Raw genomic sequence first — 24,978 nt, 5'->3', positions numbered from 1 at the left:
AAGCTCCCATTAAATTTATATAGTGCACCAAAGTCCTACAGTGATACATGATACCATATTTTACAGACTACCATCCCCAAACTGTACTTACCATCTAAAATAGCAGGCAGCACCTGCTGTAAATAGTTCTGGAATTGGACGCCCAATGACCTTTGTAAATACTACAACCAATTTCCAAACAAAGGGGACCATTAAACAGAGCAGGTAAAACAAATACTTGCAGTAGCTTCACCTTAAATAATGTTAAATATCCATCACGGACAGATGCTTTTTTATGAGGGGTAGTGCTATTCACAAACCCTATTTTACCTCTCACACACTCTTGTTAAATTTTTGTCCATTGATCTTCTTTAATTCATTCTATCCGACGATCGAAAATTAAGAAGGGTGTGTGAAAAGTAAAAATTGGTGTGTAGATAGCACCACCCTTTTATGAGAACAGTTTCGGATAATATCAGGAAGTGCAAGCTCAAAGTACTTTAGGATGTGTGTCTGTTAAAGCATAAGACAACAATATGCATATTTTAAAAGTGCTACATAAACTCATGTCCATGACTCCATATAAAGTCAAACCTCAGTCAATTTTGGAACAATCTTAGGGAGACACTGAGACAGCTGTTGAGGATCACAATAGGCCATAGCCCCAAGCAGTTGGACACTGCTTTGTTCGCCAAGCTTTATCTTCAAGACCCTATCAAAGTAATGTATTTATACATCATTATCTGAGACTAAAATGACAAACTTGATGATTAAGGAACTTCCAAACAAGTTTATAAATAAATGGGTAAGGTATAAGGTAATTACCTTCAAAAGAGATGGAAGAACCAGTTTAACTCCTTGAGCACTAAGTTGACACATCATTGCACGAGCTGCACACTCGGCACCTTCACGAACTGCAACAACTTGATCAGAGAATGAAACCAACAGTAGTGGCAACATTTTAATTACATACCTGCATCAAAAAAGATGATAGGAGGACAGTTAGTGTGAGAGTTCAGGTGAATATTAAGTCCATATAGAGAACTTCTTTGTACATAACCGATCACTTTCGGCTCAAATAGTCTTCCGAGTGATTCACAGAGACACTCAAATCCGAGTAAAGCACTTTCACGACATTTTGCTGAATTCCTGTAATGGAAAGGAAATACAAAAATGAATAGCAACAATAAAATGCATAAGAAACAGAAGCATTGAGTGATCAAGTGATCTTGCAACAATAAATGACTCGAGTCGCAAGACACTTCTATTCTAGAAGTTGTATTAATTTGTGAACTTGTATATTGCATTGATAATCATATTGTTACACAAGGTAGGACCTTTATACAAAGCTGAGAAGCTATTCTAAGTAAACAGAACCTATAATCAAGCTAATTACATTTACATCCTACAATCACTCTATCACAAGAGTTGACAATTCCAGAAGCTATAATCACTCTCAATCAGATCACATGATTTTCTTTCCTTTAACACTCCCCCTCAAGTTGGAGTGTGAATGTCAATCACACCCAACTTGCCTAGATGTGCATGGAAAATAGGCGCACGTAATGGCTTGGTAAACAAGTTTGCAACCTGCTCCCCTATCTTAACATAGGAAGTTTTGATTTCTCCTTTTTGAACTCGCTCTCGGACTGTGTGGCAATCGATCTCGATATGCTTTGTACATTCATGATACACCGGATTTGCGGCTATGTGTAAGGTGGCTTGGTGATAAGCTTGTATTTATATATATTTTATATCAAATTCACTTGTCTTTTCTTAGCTAGTTCCTTATATTTTTTAGTTATTTACTTTGCTTTTGTGTTTTGTAGGATTTGTTAAGCAAAGAAAAGAAAAATAGCACAAGTGGGATTTTAAGTAACAAATTCGTCAAAACTGCCTGTGCAGGTCAGCTGACTTTGGAAGAAAGTTTCGGACAGCTCAGAATGAATTAGAGAATGATCCTTATATGGTTGGAAAGCTACAGATGTCTATTTTCTGGAGAATTTTGCAGATTGTTAGTATCATTTTTCTAGAAGAAGTTATGACCGTTTTAACACTGAAAGGTTCCCAAGAGGCTGAGCAGTTTGTAACTGACAAGAAAGCATTGAAAGCAATAAATCCAATAAATCTAGCAGCCAAAACTAATGCAATTAAGAACAAACCAGCTGACACCTATTCAAATATCAGAGGAAATGGAATTAAAGATGATGATTAAGTGGGAGTAATTGGCATAAAGGCTACCCAAGGAGTTACAATTGTTTTACCATTTCCTCTCAATTATTGTCATCACTAAATGCCTATTAGTGGGTGAGTTAGGGAGAAAAAGTGTGAAAAAAAATATAGAAAAACAAGAAAGGAAGCAAGGAAAAAAGAAAAGGCTGCTGCGTTGGGGAAGGAAGGAAAGGAAGGAGGAAATCTTAGCATTCTCTTCTCTCGGTTTTATCTTCTCAAACTCATGTCTTTCTTTTGGTTTAATTTGAGAATTATGTGTAACTAATTTTTAGTAGTTAGGGGCTGTTTTGAAGCCCCGAATATGATTGCAAGTTTGTTATGACATTTCGTTTGAATTACTTTTACGAATGGATGAAAATTGGTTCACTACTTGTCTCATTGATGAATTCTTTTTGTGTTTTCTACGGATGCATACTTAGTAAGCATATCTAGGATTCTAATGCTATGAATATGTGTGTGCCTGCCCTTGTCAAATGAGGACCTACATATGTTCTAGAGTAGTACTTGTTAATTGCGATTAACATGTGAATCAATTTCTAGGATAAGTAAGACAACGCTAGTACTTACGATGCCTTGTGATGACTCAAACTCTTTTCGTTCTTAATGATTTCTACTTGTTAAATCTATGAACACACCATTCTAGATTGCATGTTAGGGACTAAGTTAAGTTGAAAACGACATTCTCTTAACATATTACATAAGAAAGAGTAATAGGTTAGGTTCTAACATTGAGCCAACTTGAGCATCTTCATCCGGAAATGAAAGGAATTTGAATGAAACATAACATGTTTGCATGATTATTTGGTGGTGGATAGCAATTCCCCTAACTCGTTTTTCTTAATTTGCGAACTACTCAAAAATCTGTCTCTGTTCTATTTTTGTTCGATTTAATTTAAATAGCAAATCAACTCCAAAAATCCCAAAAATTTGTGTGAGTGTAGCTCTGTGTGTCTAATATCTGCATATAAAATTTTGTAGACTTTAGATAAGTGTAAGTCAGTCTAATAATTATTTTTCGGTGGCTGGTCAGTGGGGACAGCAGCCCAGTTTTTGTGACATTTTAAGTAGTTAGATAAAACGATCTTCTGCGGGAAAGACCCTTATTTTCATATGCTACAATTGACAAATCTTAGTGTTAATAAGGAAAATCAATAGGACATTTGTGTGCGACTTTGTGGTGTGCTTTTAATCCTATCACTTGGTTGTCACAAAATAATCTTGTCGGCTGAGGATGGTTAACATGCAAATCTTCCAATAAATATCTCAGCCAACTTAATTCACAAGTGGCTACAGCCATGGACTGATACTCCGCTTCCGCGGATGAACGGGCTACTGTAACTTGTTTCTTGCTTTTCCAAGACACTAGTGACTTTCCAAGAAAAATACAGCAACCAGTCACTGATCAACGTGTAATGGGGCAACGAGCCCAATCTGCGTCACAGTAACCAGTTAAATGTAATTCACTTTGGGAAGAAAACATCAAACCTTGCCCAGGAGCTCCTTTAAGGTATCGAAGAAGTCGATACGCTGCATCAAGATGGTGTCGTTGTGGATCTTGCATAAACTAACTCAATGTGTTGACAGTGTATGCTATTTCCGGTCTTGTGATGGTCAAATAAATCAATTTTCCAATTAAGCGCCTATACCTCGCAGGTTCATGAAGTGAAGTGCTTCCTGCATGTGTAAGCACTAAATCGGCCTCCATTGGAACTTTCATAGGTTTAGCACCAAGTAACCCAACCTCCTCCAATATGTCTAGTGTATATTTCCGTTGGCATATTGTGACTCCAGCTTTCGAACATGTGACCTCAACTCCAAGGAAATATTTCAAAAGTCCAAGATCTTTAATTCGAAATCGACTGCTAAGAAAAGCCTTTAGGTTCTTGATTTCTGTCTCGTTGTTGCCTATAATCATCATATCATCAACATATAACAATACAATAGTGAACGAAGTACCCTTGACTTGAGTGAACAGAGAGTAATCTACCTTAGATTGGCAGAAACCAATGTCACAGATTGCCGAAGAAAATTCTCGAAACCAACTTCTTGACGCATGTTTAAGACCATACAAAGATTTGTGGAGTCGACACACAACATTCTCCCCCTGTCGACAACAACCCGGAGGGGGCAACATGTATACCTCTTCTTGAAGTTCGCCATGAAGAAAGGCATTTTGGACGTCCATTTGATGTAAGGGCCAATTGCGGACAACAGCCACAGTCAATAAGTAACGCATGGTAATGAGTTTGGCCACTGGTGCGAAGGTCTCCTTGTAGTCGATACCTTCACGTTGGGTGAAGCCTTTGGCCAAGAGACGCGCTTTGTAGCATTCAAGAGTTCTATCGGAGTGGTACTTGAGCTTGAAAACCCATTTGCAGCCAATGGGTCATTGCCCGGGCAGTAGAAGAACAAAACTCCACGTTTTGTTGTCTTCGAGAGCTGTGAGTTCAACTTGCATTGCTGCAACCCAGTGGGGATTCTGACAAGCCATGTCTAGCACGAGATATCCACTACATCGGTATGTTTCCTATTCCTGCTTGTCTCTTGGGTATGAACGTACATCCATGTGAACAGGTGAGTCCCCCTTGACCCCGTGCGAACGGGTGAGCCCCGATTTAGCTCCATGTAGGCCAAAAGATGCCACGTGAATGGGTGGGTCCCCATTGACCCCACGTGAACGGGTGAGCCCCGGCTTGGCTCCATGTGGTTGCTGATGTGTGGAACTTCACATGTGACCCATAAAATGGGGTCTCACGTGCGGGGGAGTGTTAGAATTCCTCTGTCCCACATCGACTAGAAGGCTTGAGAACAAGCCCTTTAAATAGAATTACCCCACTCTAATTAATATCGAGACCTTTTGTATTAAAACCCCACACCTGATGGATTGAGCAAGTGGTCAAGTGGGGACAGTATCGGTGTTGTTAGAGTGGGCCCATGGCCCGTCTACCTGAAATTTAACAAGTTGCAACATAACATTTATAACCAATGAGAAGAGGAAAGAAAACTCCACAACCTCAGAATTAACAATTATTTGTCCCCACAGACTATACTAGCTTAAGTGTAGTCCAACAACACAATGATCAATCATTTAATGACTAATCAGTCCTGACCTGTTTTTTCTGGAATTCTTACGTTTAGAAACATAATAAATCTCACAAAATATAATTGCCAACAACATATACAGAAATTCCGGTCAACTTCTTAAACCGGGTTAGAAATCCAACCTATCTACAAGTCCTTGTAGTTGAGCTACAATCCCATATTTCTTCAAGCAAGAAATACCGAATCCCTTGACCACTCGAGCAAGCCCGAAAGCAGCTCCACGGTGTTCCCCATATTTGTCACTCTTCATCAGTTTATCCAAAAGCCTCAAGACGAGCTGGTTCATCATCCTTGTACAGAGAAAAGAATAGGATTAGCTTTCCTCTTAACGTCAATATTGTATCTATCAACATAAACAATGTCATAAGACAATTTCTTGATGGGAAAAAACAAGGCTGGTTCATCATCCTTGTACAGAGAACAGAATAGGATTACCTTTTTGTTCAAGTAGTTCTCAAAGATGGGAAATAGCAAGGAAACATTATCCCTGCCATGCTTATCAATAATCATAATACCAGCATTGATCATTCTTCCCCTAACATCGGCATTAGGATCAGCCTGCATATAGAGAAACATTGACAAAGTGGTTAAAGTCAACACTTCTCCTTTCTGACAAGGACTATACAATATCTCTTCCCAATTGAATGCACACTTCATCCAAAGCAGCAGCCAATGCCTCCGCACTCCGCAGCAGCAAAAAGGACATTATAATTGATATGCAAAAGTGCTTGGAAAAGGCCTGAATAGTCTGTCCCAAAGTCACATACCGATCCCATAAATCCTCTGCTGCTTCTGCAACGGACTGAACAAAAGCATAAAGAAAACACATGAGACTAGAAACATATTTGCATGGCAATAGAATATATTACATTAGCAACGGACAAAAGTTTATAACTGTAAACTAAGTCTAAAACACAGATAAATCTCCATCTTAAACCATAAGATGGGACCCTTATCCATTAGTCAAAGTATAGACACTACACTTCAGAAAAATAATTGGTACACCAAACCTTTTCCGGGTCATGTAAGGCAATCCAAATGCCTGTAGCGACTTCAACATTCTTATCTAAACTTATGACATTATAATTCACAGCATAACTAATTGGCTTGTAATTATTAACATTATCAATGATGTTGTGCCTTGGCTGATTATCTTCTTCAACATACAAACCCACAGTTGAATAGTTTAAAATACAAGAAATAAAGACACCGAGAAATTTACGAGGTTCGGCAAAAACCTGCCCACGTCCTCGGAGAGATATTGCTCTTCACTATGAGAAAAACAGTACAAGTTACACATGAGTTAAATCGACATAACCCAATCCCATATCCTTTGTACACCCACTCACAGAATTTTCCCAAGAGCCTCACTCTACCCCAAGAGTTCTTTCACAAGAGACCTTTCACTCTAGCTCTCTTGATTTTTCTCTCCAACTCTCTCTACACCCGTGCCCTTTTTTTACCAAATGCTCTCACCATCTTTTTTTATGCTTTAATCCAAGCCTTCTCCCACCCGAAAGCCACAAAACATTGTTTTGAAAAAGCCACAAAACATTACTTTGAAAAAGCCACAAAACATGGCTTTGAAAAAAGCCACAAAACATGGCACTAATTTTGGCCACTATCCAACAATCTCCACCTTGACCAAATTCGAAAACATCACAGAGACTCGAATCAATACTGTACCAAAGTCCATTGGCCTTACGTACCAGCATGCACACTCTGAATCAACCTCGTTGGTCCTGTTCCGATTCAGTCACTGCCAATGCATGTGCAGCTGCTGCAAGCAAAAAAAAAAAACATTTAGCTTCAGACAGGATCTCGACACATCCTCGTCTCCTCCAGCAGGTTTTCCTCCTCTTCATTGTCTGCAACTTGGAAACTTGTCAGTGCACCCATTTCCATCAACACCCGTCGAGCCAGACAAACATTCCTCACACTTCTCATTCTTCAGGACCATCTCATCACCTATGAATCTCATAGCTCCACCTGCTGCAAAACCCCTGCAACACTTGAGACTATACATCACCAGGAGATGTGTTGCTTCGAGTACCTAGAGGGCATACTCGAAGTCTTCCGCCACAAAATTGCTGCTACCTGGACCAAGATCATCCTTTCTTTTTCTCAAAGGACAATTTATCTTTTTATGCCCGAATTCTTTGCAGTCATAGCATTGTGGTCCCTTGCCTTTGGAGCTTGATTTGAACCTGCTGTCTCTCTCAAATCCTCCTCCCAATTTTCTTCCATGATTCCAACCTTGAACAGCTAAAGCAGTCTCGTGCCCACCATCAACAATGGTCTTCCTCTTTTGTGTATCATAAGACACCAAAGAAGCCTGCACCTGCTCCAAACTTACTGTATTTTTTCCATGCAATAAGGTTGTCACAAGATTCTCATACGAATCTGGAAGTGAGGTAAGAAGTAAGAGGGCTTTATCTTCTTCCTCAACCTTAACATCAACTTTCCTCAATTGATCCAAGTATCCATTGAACACATTCATGTGGTCCATGAGATTCCCGCCTTCATCCATCTTCAGCTTGTACAGCTTCCTCTTTAGATGTAACTTGTTGGTCAAACTCTTAGCAATATAGAGTTTTTCCAACTTCTCCCACAGTGCAGGCGCAGAATCTTCATCCATAACATTGTTGATAATGTTATCAGCTATGTAGTGTCGAATCGTGCTAACACAACGCGACTCCAGCTCCTCCCACTGGTCATCTGTCATTTCTTTAGGTTTCCCATCTTTTCCCTTCAAAGCTCTAACCAAGCCTTGTTGAGTCAAGACATCCTTTACTCTCATCTGCCAGAGAGTAAAACTGCCCTTCCCATTAAACTTCTCAACTGAAAACGACATGTTTGTAGTCATCATGGTGAATAATAAATCTGAACCTTCAATGAACCAAAGCTTCCAACAAAGCTCTGATACCAATTGTTGTGCCTTGGCTGATTATCTTCTTCAACATACAAACTCACAGTTGAATAGTTTAAAATACAAGAAATAAAGACACCGAGAAATTTACGAGGTTCGGCAAAAACCTGCCTACGTCCTCGGAGAGATATTGCTCTTCACTATGAGAAAAACAGTACAAGTTACACATGAGTTAAATCGACATAACCCAATCCCATATCCTTTGTACACCCATTCACAGAATTTTCCCAAGAGCCTCACTCTACCCCAAGAGTTCTTTCACAAGAGACCTTTCACTCTAGCTCTCTTGATTTTTCTCTCCAACTCTCTCTACACCCGTGCCCTTTTTTTTACCAAATGCTCTCACCATCTCTTTTTATGCCTTAATCCAAGCCTTCTCCCACCCGAAAGCCACAAAACATTGTTTTGAAAAAGCCACAAAACATGGCTTTGAAAAAGCCACAAAACATTGCTTTGAAAAAGCCACAAAACATGGCTTTGAAAAAAGCCACAAAACATGGCACTAATTTTGGCCACTATCCAACAAATGAAAGCTGATCTAAACTTAGTGGGAATGGAGTGAAAGGAAATCAATGTATATTTAAGTTACCAAGTACAATATACAAAAAGATACATTTAAGTTACCAGATATGCATATGACCATGTTCCCAGCTTTTCAAGCATGCAATTCAATTTCCGTTTACAAATTGGGGTATGCTATCCACAAACTTCAAATTACTTCTCACACACTCCTTGTTAATTTCTGTCCGTTGATCTTCTTTAATTCATCTGATCTGACGGTCAAAAATTAGAAGGGTGCGTGAGAAGTAAAATGGGGTGTGTGGATATCATACCCCTACAAATTAACAATTAATATGAGATGCAATAGAAGTTTAAAAATAAATAAATAATTTCTTATTTTCAAGAGTAAACCTAACCTTGCTCAACCCTTGAGCTACTCCAGAGCGCTCAACATTACTATTATCAGATTTAAGTGTATCAAACTAACACCATAGCACACCATGTTGCAACTGTATACTACTTTGGGAACAAACAGAAACCAACATGGTTGCACCCACCCTCATTCGAAACCCACATAACCTCAAACCCTCACTAATTCGAAACCCTATCAAATCAGAACCAAAATCTAATTTTATCTGGAGATTTTGATAAAGTACTCTGAAATCAACATGCAATTTGACCTTAAACCCTAAATAACAAAAACCCATTGAAAATCAGAAACCCTTACCTTGATTTTGGGACTTGATTCGCGTCAGCTTCGAGATTTGCGTGGTTTCCCGTCGTTTAGAACAAGAGGGAGAGAGACAACCGATTAAGTAGTGGTGGTGGTTGGATTCGAGATTGTGAAGACGAAAGACAGGTATGGGTTCAAGATTTGGATTTCAAGGTTGCGAAAAGGAGAGAGAGGTCTACGGGAAAGAAAGAGCGAGAGGGAAGAGAGAGATCTATGGGGTTCAAGGTTGCCAAACTCGGAAAATTGAAAAAAAAAGCCTATTTTTCACTATTGTACCGCCAAAATTATCACAACTACCACAACGTAGGTATACAATTTGACGTCGCGCAAAGTGGTTTTGTGCGACGCCTTAAGGTGGTCATCGCGCAAGGTATTTTTTTTTTAAATTATTGAAAATGTAACTGTACTCCTTTCAATTTCAAATTTTTTTTTACATAAACCCCACAATAATTTATTTTCTAACAAAAACCCACAACAATTTTTTTTTTTTTATATATATATATCATTCAATTTCTTAAGTGTTATAAGTACAAAATAAATAAATTAAAATCTACTTAGTAAATACATATACCATTGAATTTGATGGGAAAAGCATTGTACCAAACTAGTGTCAAAGATCCAACCGTCAAACTTGTTTGTATATGTTTCGAGATCGCACATGCCAAAAATCGCAAAAAACAAACATGCAGAGATCAAGTAACGAGATAAAACTTTTCGACGGTTATAAACGAAAAAGCACGATTTAACGGTAGTATTAACTCCGATTTTTATGATTTTTTTACAGCTACGCTCCTGGATCTTATATCAATACAATGAACTAATTCAATCGTCAATTTAAAATAGTTGCACAAGTGGATACCACAAAATCTTATGTTATACTTAATGAAAGTATAAATAAACTCTTAAGTGTTAGTGAATCTATCGTTTTGCTGGGATACGCATTGTACGAAACTAGTTTTAGCGATCCAACCGTCAAACTTGTTTGTATATACTTCGAGATCGCATACACCAAAAATCGCAAAAAAGAAACATTCAGATATCAAGTAATGGGACAAACCTTTTTTATGGCTATAAACGAAAAATTAGGATTTAACGGTTATTTTAACTCCGATTTTGATGATTTTTTACAGTTACACTCCTTGATCCTATATGAATACAATGAACTAATTCGATCGTCAATTTAAAATATTTACACTAGTGGATATCACAAAATCTTATGTTATACTTAATGAAAGTATAAATAAACTCAAAGTCTTAGTGAATCTATTGTTTTGATGGGATACGCATTGTACGAAACTAGTTTCAACGATCCAACCGTCAAACTTGTTTGTATATGCTTCGAGATCGCATACACCAAAAATCTCAAAAAACAAACATTCAGATATCAAGTAACAAGACAAAACTTTTCGACTGCAACAAACAAAAAATCAGGATTTAACGGTTATTTTAACTCCGATTTTGATGATTTTTTATAGCTACACTCCTTGATCCTATATGAATACAATGAACTAATTCGAACGTCAATTTAAAATATTTACACAAGTGGATATCACAAAATCTTATGTTATTCTTAATGAAAGTATAAATAAACTCAAAGTCGTAGTGAATCTATTGTTTTGATGGGATACGCATTGTACAGAACTAATTTCAATGATCCAACCGTCAAACTTGTTTGTATATGCTTCGAGATCGCATACGCCAAAAATCGCAAAAAACAAACATTCAGATATCAAGTAACGAGACAAACATTTTCGATGGCAATAAACAAAAAATCGCGATTTAACGGTTATTTTAACTCCGATTTTGATGATACAGCTACACTCGTTGATCCTAATTTCAACGATCCAACCGTCAAACTTGTTTGTCATTGTTGCATGTTGTGGTACGAAACTAGTTTCAACAATTTAACCGTCAAACTTGTTTGTATATGCTTGGAGATCGCATACGCCAAAAATAAACATTCAGATATCAAGTAACGGGACAAAACTTTTCAACGGCAATAAACGAAAAATCACGATTTAACGGTTATTTTAACTCCGATTTTGATGATTTTTTACAGCTACACTCTTTGATCCTATATGAATACAATGAACTAATTCGATCGTCAATTTAAAATATTTACACAAGTGGATATTACAAAATCTTATGTTATACTTAATGAAAGTATAAATAAACTCAAAGTCTTAGTGAATCTATTATTTTGATGGGATACGCATTGTACAGAACTAATTTCAACGATCCAACCGTCAAACTTGTTTGTATATGCTTCGAGATTGCATACACCAAAAATCGCAAAACAAACATTTAGATATCAAGTAACAGGACAAACCTTTTCGACAGTTATAAACGAAAAATCACGATTTAACGGTTATTTTAACTCCGATTTTGATGATTTTTTACAGCTACACTCCTTAACCCAATATGAATAACATGAACTAATTTGATTGTCAATTTAAAACATTTACACAAGTGGATACCCAAAAGAAAAAGGCAATATGAACCCCAAAAGAAAAGCAAAAGGGTCAAAAAAAAAAAAAATGAAAAACACTTTGCACGACGTTGGTATGCCTGTGTCGCGCAAAACAGCTTTGCGCGATGAAGACCTACGTCGTGCAAAGTGTTTTTTTTTATTATTATTTTTTTTTTTGAAACCCTTTTGCTTATGAACTAATTCGACCATCGATTTGAAATATTTACACAAGTGGATACCACAAAATCTTATGTTATACTTAATGAAAGTATAAATAAACTCCTAGTGTTAGTAAATCTATTGTTTTGATGAGATATGCATTGTACGAAACTAGTTTAGACAATCCAACCGTCAAACTTGTTTGTACATAATTCAAGATCGCATATGCCAAAAATCGCAACAAACAAACATTCAGAGATCAAGTAACGGGACAAAAATTTTCGACGGTTATAAACGAAAAATCATGATTTAACGGTAGTTTTAACTCTAATTTTGATGATTTTTTATAGCTACACTCCTTGATCCTTTTTTAATACAATGAACTAATTTGATCATCAATTTAAAATATTTACACAAGTGGATACCACAAAATCTTATGTTATACGTAATGAAAGTATAAATAAACTCGAAGTGTTAATGAATTTATCGTTTTGATGGGAAACGCATTGTACGAAACTAGTTTCAACAATCTAACCGTCAAACTTGTTTGTATATGCTTTGAGATCGCATACGCCAAAAATCGCAAAAAATAAACATTCAGATATCAAGTAACGGGACAAACCTTTCTGACGGCTATAAATGAAAAATCACGATTTAACAGTTATTTTAACTCTGATTTTGATGATTTTTTACCACTACACTCCTTGATCCTATATGAATACAATGAACTAATTCGATCGTCAATTTAAAACATTTACACAAGTGGATACCACAAAAGAAAAAGGCAATGCAAAAACCCCAAAAGAAAAGTAAATTTTTTTTTTAATTTATTATAAATTTTTTTATTATTTTTTTTAACCCTTTTGCTTATGAACTAATTCGATCATCGATTTAAAACATTTACACAAGTGGTTACCCCAAAATCTTATGTTATACTTAATGAAAGTATAAATAAACTTCGATTTTGATGATTTTTTACAGCTACAGTCCTTAACGCAATATGAATACAATGAACTAATTCGATTGTCAATTTAAAACATTTACACAAGTGGATACCACAAAAGAAAAAGGCAATGCAAGAACCCCAAAAGAAAAGCAAAAGAGTAAAAAAAAAAAAAAAACAAAAAAAACAAAACAAAAACACTTTGCGCGATGTAGGTATAACTGCGTCGCGCAAAACAGCTTTGTGTGATGAAGACCTACGTCGTGCAAAGTTTTTTTTTTTTTTTTTTTTTGCTTATGAACTAATTCGATCATCGATTTAAAACATTTACTCTGGTGGATACCACAAAATCTTATGTTATACTTAATGATATAAATAAACTCCAAGTGTTAGTAATTATATTGTTTTGATGGGATATGCATTGTACAAAACTAGTTTAGACGATCCAACTGTCAAACTTGTTTGTACATAATTCGAGATCGCATACACCAAAAATCGCAACAAACAAACATTCAGAGATCAAGTAACGGAACAAAACTTTTCGACGATTACAAACAAAAAATCACGATTTAACGGTAGTTTTAACTCCGATTTTGATGGTTTTTTTACAGCTACACTCCTTGATCCTATTTGAATACAATGAACTAATTCGATCGTCAATTTACACTATTGGATACTACAAAATCTTATGTTATACTTAATGAAAGTATATATAAACTCCAAGTCCTAGTGAATCTATTGTTTTGATGCGATACGCATTATACAAAACTAGTTTCAACGATCCAACCGTTAAACTTGTTTATATATGCTTTGAGATCGCATACACCAAAAATCGCAAAAAACAAACATTCAGAGATTATGTAACGAGACAAACCTTTTCGATGGTTATAAACGAAAAATCACAATTTATCGGTAATTTTAACTTCGATTTTGATGATTTTTTACAGCTACACTCCTTGATCCTATATGAATACAATGAACTAATTCGATCTTCAATTTACAATATTTACACTATTGGATACCACAAAATCTTCTGTTATACTTAATGAGAGTATAAATAAACTCCAAGTGTTAGTGAATATATTGTTTTGATGCGATATGCATTGTACGAAACTAGTTTCAACAATCAAACTATCAAACTTGTTTATATATGCTTCGAGATCGCATACGCTGAAAATCGCAAAAAACAAACATTTAGATATCAAGTAACGAGACAAACCTTTTCGACAGTTATAAACGAAAAATAACGATTTAACGGTTATTTTAACTCTGATTTTGATGATTTTTTACATCTACACTCTTTAACCCAATATGAATACAATGAACTAATTCGATTGTCAATTTAAAACATTTACACAAGTAGATACCACAAAAGAAAAAGGCAATGCAAGAACCCCAAAAGAAAAGCAAAAGGGTAAAAAAACAAAAACACACTTTGCGCGACGTAGGTATGCCTGCGTCACACAAAATAACTTTGCGCGACGTAGGTGCACATGCATCGCACAAAGTTGGGAAAAAAGCCGTAAAGCATCTTGGTTTGGTGCCAAAATCTTGCTCGACGAAGACTGGTGTCGCTCAAAGCTGTTTTGCACAACGTAGGTGCACCTTTGTCGCGCAAAACTATTTTGCGCAACGCCATTCTTCGTTGCGCAAAGTATGTTTGCGTGACGTTTTCTATTTAGCGTCGTGCAAACGACGTAGCAAATTTCGTCGCGCAAAGTATGTTTGCGTGACGTTTTCTATTTAGCGTTGTGCAAACATACTTTGCGCGACGAAATTTGCTACGTCGTGCAAACATGTTTTTGTACTAGTGTATATATGCTCTGGTTAGAAAATGCGATTATGAGACAAAGGCTCAAGGCAAAAGGGTAGAAAAAATCCTATAAAGAGTTAAAGAAAACATAATTTACTTAGAGCTAATAGAATACTTAATGCAAAATTAAATGCAGTAACGTTCTAGTATTCATAACGTCGACAACACTTAATGATGGTTTGTCACTCTTGCATGTTGTGGTCTGAAATTGCCCCACTTGGAGAATTGACGTACCTTAACAAACTCCCGAAACAAAATTGCTAGTTGGTAGCAAACATGCAATTAATGTGTGCGGTCTATAGCCACTCACCTCATTGACATTGTGAGACAGAAATTCAGAAAAACGTTGTGATCGAACTTTGTTAAATGGTGATTGGGATCTCTGATGTTTAATATTATTTCTAACGAATATTAAACTGTTTCAACAATTTTCCATGCCAAAACAAAAGTCATCCAGAGCACTGACTTCAAAAGAGTACCCATATCCCACCACCATTATGATTTATGACCACAAGCGTAGCTATGGACAAAGATTTTGCCGTCAGTGCCGACTAATTTATGACCATGCCGACTCAACATATATTTCCAATTTTCCAGTCGCAGCTCTTAGGGTACTGTTGTGGAAAATGATGACTGACCTGCGCCTTTAATCGCAAGTTAAATCAAACCAAAATAAACGTTCCGTATCACGACGAAACCCTAAAAAGAAAGAATCTTAATGCAAACTAATAAAATCGCCTTTAAGCAGATTGTCTTGGCCTGGCTTTTTTGTGAAAAGAAGTGAAGGGTTAAATCACAAACCAGCTGGACAAAGGATCGATGCCTATAGGAAATTCTCCGATGCGTGTGAAAAGCATGCATTGCATGCAGATCCATGCATATCCATTGAAGCTAACAAAAAGTAGAGAACTTGCGTTGGAGTTATTATCTCGGTCTAAACCTTTTCCCTTTTTACAGGGATATGAGGAGATATCAGACAGCATCTTTTTGTTTCCCGTAGGGACAAAGTTTGACCTATTTTTCTAACTTAATCTTTTCACTTCTAATTTATTCTTGAAGCTCCTAGTCTGTTTCACTGTGTTAGAAAAGAAAAGATCATGAAACTAAGCCGCTCAATAATGCAAGAGTAGCCATTAATGACTGGAATTGATTTGTAAATTTTGACATCCTAAACTTCAAACCTTTGAAGAAAAAAAAAGAACCAAACCCTAATTTGGGTACGCATGTAACAGTACTACAAATTTGAACTGTTATTCAAATAAGAATCCAATCGTCTTCTATTGTCAAAGAGAATTCTTCTCTACTATCTTTTACCAGTCCTCATATTGTCAAAGAGAATTCTTCTCTACTATCTTTTACTAGTCCGCATACTTGTATATTTTAGCTAATATATAAGTGTTAGTATAGGCGAATCCGGTTAGGATTATGTTGGGGTTTGATTATTCAATGTTTGTCATTGCTGTTTTCAATTTTCCCCATTGCCGGAATTTCCTGATCTTCGCTCCCACCTCCTCACCTTTGAGGCTCAAACTCGCCCTGAGAATTCCTCTCTCCTTGCGTTACAACAACTTTAAACCACTCATTCGAATAAGAATGTAATTTTCTTATATTGTCACTGTTCTTTTATCCTATACTTGTGTAATTTACCTAATAAGTAAAATAAAAGTTAAGCTGAAGGGATTCGTATTCCTCTCTCTCCCTATCATCTCTCCCATCTCCCATCTCTTTCAGTCTGAGAGAGTACGGCACGAAGCGATCACAGAGCATCTTTCAGGAAGAAATTAATAGGTCGGTGGTAGGTCATGATTTGACCATGGCGCATTTGCTTCTTTGGTAATGTCATGGTCATCATCGTATTAAGCACAGCTATGCATGACTTCTTGTACACACAGTACACCCAGCTACCCAACAATTTTACAGCTGACCCGATACCGCATATTTCTAATTTTGTTTTCTTACCATCGGAATGAGAAATTAATTTGTCCTTCAATGAACTAGCTAAAAGCCAGGCCAAAATATATAATCCAACTAGGAAAATGATTCTCACTGTCTTTTTTTCTGTTCTGATGCATTCTAAATTATGTTTATTTATGGCCATTATTTTCATTGACTTATTTTATCTTTAGGTTTGAAACAATAAAGTGCGAGGAGATCTATTCTCATTCAACTATGAAAATTTGTTGTTTTAATCAAAACTATGAAAATTTGTCTATCTATGAATACGTGTAGTTATGCAATTGCAACAAAACAAGATTAACTTTCACGAATAAGTTCTAATTGCAAAGTTGGTCTTATAAAAAGGTAAACATACGCACAATCTCATACTTGCTTTATGAATATATATATATATATACTTTTTTTTTATCATGTTTAAGAATCATTATTCATACAAATAATTAAGGGTTCATGCCAACAAGTCTTTATAAAATTATAATTATACTCATATACCTATCCATACGATCCTATCCTTTCGTTTATGTAAGCAATTATCTCACTGCTACATATAATTATAGTAGTTAGCTAGGTTCAATACCCTTAATTATTGTTCAAGGGTCACACTTGCATCCCTTTTGAGATGGTCTCATTCTCCTACTAGCGAATAATGTAACTTCCTCGTAGAAATTTCATAATTGGAACCATTCAATTTCTTAAGATTCATTTGAAGATCATTCCTACAAAAAATAATTTGAATCGGTGTTTGTTTAGTCATTCAAATATATATATATATATATATAATCAACAGTGTAAGTATCGAGTAACATATTCATGATGAACCATCCATTTATTAATACATTTGGATGACTAATCGAACTCCGATTCGAATGGATGATCTTCAAATGAAAATTAAGAAATTAAATTGTTCTTATTATAAAATTTCTACAGTGAATATAAGTTATTTGCAAATGGGGAATGAGTTTATTAAAAGAAAAAAAAGCCACAAGTATTATCCTTTGGGGGCGGACTTATTTTGTTGTTAAATTATAATTATTTTATTTTATTTTTTTAAGTCAAAGCATATGGGAAACATATTTATAGAACCAGGGAAAAAAAGAAAGTCAGAGGGCAGGTCACAAACAATAATACAATTCTTCAAAAATAAGATGGAAATCACATTATGTAATAGAGAAATGCTAGGAGGTCATATTTTTAGACTATATTTTGTGAATTATATGGTGTTACGATTGATGGATAGATCTACCTTTAATGTTTTAAACAATAAATCGAACCATTAATTGTCATATCATGTGATTAACAAAATATGATTCAAGTAGATGTCCTTCTTATCAACACATGAAGGGATGATATTGATGACTTTATTGAACAAGATGACATGGACCACATGGCTAGATGCATTTCCACAAATTGTTTATAAGATTGGATTCACTAATAAAAGGCAGAAATAGATTACGAATTTGTTTAAACAAGATCCGATCATCCACCATCTGTTCATAATAATCAAATTGTAGATATGGAATCTTTTTCTCTTTTTTAAAAAAAAAAAATTAAGATCACAAAGTAAGTATCACTCCAACATTGCTATTGTCACATCCCGGCCCGGGGCGGAACCACTTCCCGGGCCCTCTCCACCGCCGTAGCACGATATTGTCCGCTTTGGACTTACCATTCCCTCACGGTTTTGTTTTTGGGAACTCACGAGCAACTTCCCAGTGGGTCACCCATCATGGGATTGCTCTAGCCCCCTTCTCGCTTAACTTCGGAGTTCCTATGGAACCCGAAGCCAGTGAGCTCCCAAAAGGCCTCGCGCTAGGTAGGGATGGGAATATACATTTAAGGATCACTCCCCTGGGCGATGTGGATGTCACAACCCACCCCCCTTAGGGGCCCGACGTCCTCGTCGGCACACACGCGGCCAGGGTTAGGCTCTGATACCAAATTGTCACATCCCGACCCGGGGCGGAACCACTTCCCGGGCCCGCTCCACCACCGTAGCACGATATTGTCTGCTTTGGGCTTACCATTCCCTCACGGTTTTGTTTTTGGGAACTCACGAGCAACTTCCCAGTGGGTCACCCATCATGGGATTGCTCTAGCCCCCTTCTCGCTTAACTTCGGAGTTCCTATGGAACCCGAAGCCAGTGAGCTCCCAAAAGGCCTCGCGCTAGGTAGGGATGGGAATATACATTTAAGGATCACTCCCCTGGGCGATGTGGGATGTCACAGCTATCATGGGAAGTGATTAAGTGATAATTTCATTAATAAAAAGAAAAATACAATATATCAAAGAGAGCACGAGCCTAATTATGACAACGAAAGAAAGCCATAAAAACAAAAAAACTAAATAACAATTATAAAAAATAAAAATAAAAAACCTATAAAAAAAACTGTAGCTTGAAAGACCCACATAAAGTCGATGATAATTCGGCATATAACATCAGGAGAAATAGAAGAGGTGTCATTATTTGCTAGGGCATCGACAATTTGATTATCTTTCATATAAATATGAGAAGACTGAAAATAAACTTGGAAAATTCGATTCAAATAATTCTTCCACTTCACCTGATCAACTGCCAAGGCACCAATTTTAGAGAATGCAAGAAATCAATAATAGAAGCATAATTAACTTTCAAAGAAATAAACTTCCGGTCCCTATAAATAAAATCCTAATAATTACTGGGGTAGGCATGCATTACCTCCTTCCTTTAGTTTCCTAAACTTCGAAATTTATTTTAATTTTAATGAGTAATGCTAGGGAACATCACATGCTATAAGTGATGCATAAAATCAACATTCAATGAGATAAATTTATTAATTATTATAGCATATACACATCACTTATCACATCAGATAGTACATAAACTTGGTACAGAAATATAATCCCCCTAAAATTTCCCTATTCAATCTATATGACTTTCCGTGGACATCTCATGGCATCTCTCATCAATGGGATAAGCACACTGCCCGTACTAATTCATAATATTGTAAAAGGAAAAATACTTGTGTCCATATAATGTTCATTTCCTTGTCAACTCAATTATGATTTTTTTTCTTATCTTATCGTATTTTTATAATACATAAAATAGGCGATCATTTAATTATTTCTATTTAAATAAATGAAGTTTCGAGTTCGTATGCTCGATGAATTAAGCCCTTTAGCTTGTAGGTGACTGTTTCTAAAGGGAGACTAAATAAACTTTCTGTCTCCAACTTTATGTGCATATCCAAGCAAGTATATGTTCTGCATGACCAATTTAAACCAAAAGGAGAGTGACAATCGACCAACGGAGGAGACGAGCACAAAACTAACGGCATCCTCCACATAAGATGCATTTGCATCAATGCCAAATCTACAGCTGACTTCATCAACTTTTTTTCATGTAGTCCATATCTGAGGACGAATTTCTAAAAGGGAAACCCGAGGAATTAGGGCGCTTTCTTTAAGGTTCATCAAACTTCGAGAACATCCTCTAAAGCAAGCCTATGTCAGAAGATATATGACACAGAAAAAGCTTAAGTACATATTTGAATTGTATCTAAATAAGATTCTAGGCTCTAGCCAGTGAGCTTCATTTAGCTTTTCAAGAGACTAATTCAAGGCACATTTTTCGTTTCAATTTGTTTTCCATAGAGCAGTCCGTGATCTTGTTTCAAATTTACTCCAACTAAACAAAGAAAAGAAAATCTGCGGTAATAATGTGTAGACTGTTAAGTAAGAATAGACTCGATGTAATCTAGTAAGAAAGTCAATTATATATGTGAACTTTTAGTACTTTGGTCAATTAGAATGCTTATAATCTGGTAAGAAAGTCAATTATATATGTGATAGGCACAATGCTTCCTATTGATGCCCTCTAAATTAATGTTTAGTTTACATTTAATAGTACTTAAATCCCAGGTTTAAAATATATTGAAATGTATTATAAAAAAATATATACATTGAAATGTAGTAGCTTTGCTTTACATAAACAATTGAAGAACGAAATTATAGCTACACAAACACATTATTCCTGTGCATGTGCAGCGTCCGTATTGTTTTCCAACTTAATTGAGCAATTTACTAACCAATTAAAACTGAAATGGGAATCCTCAGGTGAGTGTGATGCTCATCATTCTATTTATTACTGAATGCGTTTAAATTTTGAGACCTATGTAGTAGATAAACACAAATCTCAAAATTTAAACTCATTCAATAATAATAATTACCACCACTTAAGAATGGTGAGCATTACCACCAGTTAAGAGTGGTGACTAATGAGCAATACTACCACTTCAGGGTAATCAGCAAAAATACCCCATGAATGATTCACAATCTCAAAATTTAAACACATCACAATAATAATAAGTAAAGTGATGAGCATTACTATACACTTGAGGTAAACGAGCCAAAATACACCCTGAAGGCTGAATAAATAACAAATCATTTTCATTCTACAAAGACTAATACATAGTGAACAAAGAATATGTGCACCTTTAAAGAATATGTGCACCTTTCTCATTGTCTCACTTTTAGTTGGCAGATAAGTTAACAAATTCAAATATATATATATATATTATATGTGGAAAATAAATAATTATAATTATAATAGATAAAGTTGACAATGTGTAGTTTGGGACATAATATGTGTTATAACTGAATAATTCACTATATTTAACACATAAAATTATTGTATTACGCGACTAATCTATTTTCGAATACAATCCTTAAAGTATTAGCCAAGTTTGCCCGTCTCGCATGGTTTTCACCCGCACTAAAATATGTTCGATACAATACTTTGTCTTTTGGAAATCATATCCACCATAAAATGATAAAGACAATGAGAGAAATAATCCTAAAATTGCCTTATAATTATTGACCCCACCCCAAAAGCCAAAAGTTCCCAAAAGGCCAGATTTCGACCTGGTTTGGTACTGAGGTGATTTTGAAAAAAGCTGGTATAAAAAAAAAACTGGGAGCTGTTTTTGTGTTTGGTAAACATTCAGCTTCAGCTTTTTTTCACAGTTTTGGGTGAAAAAAAGCCAAAAACAAGAAGCTGCAAAACACAGCTTTGAAAAATCGGCTTTTTTTCACATCTGTTTTACATAAAAGTTTACCAAACACTATAATACTGTTTTTTTTTTTTTTTTCAAAAGCACTTTTACAAAAAAGTTTACCAAACACTCTGCTGCTTTATTTCACAGCCGCTTATTCTCACAGCACAGCAGAATCAGCTTTTTTTCAAAGCACAGCAATACCAAACCAGCCCTTAATCTTGATGTCCAACCACAAAAAGCAGGTTTTACGTAATATTGGTATATGATTGTGTCAATATCTTTTTGCATAAGATAACGCAGACATGAAGTAGACAGATATCAGTCTCCACGTCCATCAGTTCCCTCCACCTCCCAAAATATTATTTAAAACACCTAGTTGTTATAACTAAATTCAAACATACATTAGCGAATAATCGGAACACCAGACAAACTAATACATGTCTAAACGTGCGCACAATTCATCTAAACCTAACCATAATTAAGATTTTAGTTAGGATTTATGTATATTAAGTCAAGTAATAATCTAATAATACCAAATTCAAGTATATTAGTTTAATTAGAGATTCTTCACAAAAAAAAAGCTCATAAAACTCTATTTTCCAATAAAGCATTTGTAACGTCGTTCACGGACGCAACTGTTATTGTACCTACTTCTGTCTGGTACTGTTGGTGAGATATACTTCTGCAATTCGATCTGTACGTGTTTAATAATATTAGAGAAAGGGTAAATAAATTCTTTTAAAGTGAGATTTTTTATAAATTCTCTATCACCTCATATTTAAAGTAATTTTCATACAAACATAAAAAGTATGAGGTGACATAGAAGTTCACGAAGAATTCCACTTTTGAGAGAGTATTCTTAGTATTTCTCATAATACCATCACACAAATTGGGATAATTCTAAATAGATCAAATTTTAAAACTAAATGATATGTCATCAATAAAAAATAAACACGTTAATCAATATTTAAATAACAATCTAATCATCACCATATAGATTATTTAATTTACAAATTTTAATTTAAAAACTTTAAGTCTCTCAATCATTGACTACACTTGTTAGAGTATTTGATTAAGTGATTAGTTGGAAAATGTCATCTTTATCAGAGTCCCTCAGTAGGAGAGAGAGCTATCAGTCAGAGGGAACAATAGTTTTTTGTTTTTATATTCATTTTTTTTTGTAAAGCATACCCAGAGAATCTTGCGCAAATCTTTCACAGTAACAAAACAGCAAACACACACATGGCCCTGGGTCTTAAACATTCACCAAATTCCTTTCTGTCTCTTATATATTCATACATTGCTCATCTGAAAAAAGCAAACCCACAAACCCTAAATCCTCTACCCCTCACATTACCAAAAATAAACAAAACTCACGGTTTAATTAAATTCTTCATTTATTTGATCGTTATACTTGAGGATATGGGAAGCTCTCTCCGTGTAAAGGAGGCCGTGGTTGTCACGCCCTCCGATCCCACCCCGACTTGCGTTCTCAACCTCTCCGCCGTCGACTCGCAGCTCTTCCTCCGCTTCACCATTGAGTACCTCTTGGTCTACACTCCGTGCCCGGGACTGAATCAGGCCTCGACCGCGTCGCGAGTCAAGGCAGCACTGGCTCACGCTTTGGTGCCTTACTACCCTCTAGCAGGCAGAGTGCGCCCCAAGCCCGATGGCTCCAGTCTTCAAGTGGTCTGTCGGGCTCAGGGTGCAGTTTTCATCGAAGCTGTCTCCTACAATGTCGCAGTCTCTGATTTTGAGCGTGCTCCGCGCTACATCGCCGAGTGGAGGAAGCTATTGTCGCTCCAAGTCGCCGACGTACTTAAAGGGGCCCCGCCGCTCGTTGTCCAACTGACGTGGCTTAAAGATGGAGCGGCGGCACTTGGCGTTGGATTCAACCACTGCGTCTGCGACGGGATCGGAAGCACGGAATTTCTCAACTCGTTTGCCGAGCTGGCAACCGGGAAGCGCGGGTTCACTAGCGAGTTCAAACCCAAGCCCGTATGGGATCGCCACCTTCTGGACCCACAACTTGCATTAAATCCACGTCATCATCGAGTAACCCATGCGGCGAGTCATCCCGAGTACAGCAAGGTCCCGGACGTTTCCGGCTTCGTGACTCGGTTCGCCAACGAAAGACTCATCCCCACCTCGATCACATTCCATAAAAAATATTTAATTGAGCTGAAAAAACTCGCTGCGTCAACGAGTCGACTCAGTATCGAGTCATCATCGTCGTACACATCCTTTGAGGTCCTATCCGGTCACGTATGGCGGAGTTGGGCTCGAGCATTGAATCTCCCACCAAACCAAACCCTAAAGATTTTATTCAGCGTGAACGTACGTGACCGAGTCAGGCCGAGTCTACCCGACGGATACTACGGGAACGCGTTCGTGCTGGGGTGCGCGCAATGCAGCGCGAGGGAACTGGCGGAGAAGGGTCTGTGGCACGCGGCGGAGCTGGTGAAGCGCGCAAAGGAGAGGGTGGGGGAGGAGCACGTGCGGAGGGTGGTGGAGTCGGTGAGCGGGGAGGGGGGAAGGGCTTGTCCGGACTCGGTGGGGGTGCTGATCGTGTCGCAGTGGTCGAGGCTGGGGCTGGAGAGGGTTGACTTTGGGATGGGCAAGCCGGTGCACGTTGGTCCCATATGCAGCGATAGGTACTGCCTGTTTCTGCCAGCTGGACATTCTGACGGTGGTGATGATGATCGGGGGGAATCTGTGAAGGTGATGGTGGCGGTCCCCACAAGTGCAGTTGAAAAGTACGAGATGCTGGTCAAGAGTCCTTACTCATGAGGACCAGTAGAACTCGATTCCCTCTCTTTCTTTTGCTCACCTCACTGCCGTTGACTTTGTATAGTTTTTTTTTACTTGTATAATTGGAGAGAGTGAGAGAGCGATGGCTTAGGGTTTACTGTTCAAATGTTTTCATCCGAAATGCATGCAATCAAAGTGGTAAATTGTAATCTGCGATGAGAACCGTTGGATCCAATCCATGTCGATGCTAAAGGTATTAACATACATGTTGAAGTTTTGAACAACATATTTAAATAAAAGATTACTCGCTTAGATGGTTGTATGAATTTGGACTACATAAAGGAGGACTTTTTTTATAATAATTTCCATTTTATTT

At 36.8% G+C, this 24,978-nt stretch overlaps 1 protein-coding gene across 1 annotated transcript; it reads left to right on the top strand.

The window, feature by feature from the left end:
• Positions 1–23,067: 23,067 nt before the first annotated feature.
• LOC137734862 (alcohol acyltransferase 9-like) lies at positions 23,068–24,901 on the top strand. The gene has a single exon (XM_068474171.1). The coding sequence runs from the start codon at positions 23,094–23,096 to the stop codon at positions 24,639–24,641; it is 1,548 nt and encodes a 515-aa protein (XP_068330272.1). The 5' UTR covers positions 23,068–23,093; the 3' UTR covers positions 24,642–24,901.
• The last annotated feature ends 77 nt before the right edge of the window (positions 24,902–24,978 follow it).

This window comes from Pyrus communis, chromosome 5 (assembly GCF_963583255.1).
Source record: "Pyrus communis chromosome 5, drPyrComm1.1, whole genome shotgun sequence".
NCBI classification, from domain to species: domain Eukaryota; kingdom Viridiplantae; phylum Streptophyta; class Magnoliopsida; order Rosales; family Rosaceae; genus Pyrus; species Pyrus communis.
The sequence above is the reverse complement of the archived record's forward strand: the minus strand, read 5'-3'. Positions and strand labels throughout refer to the sequence as shown.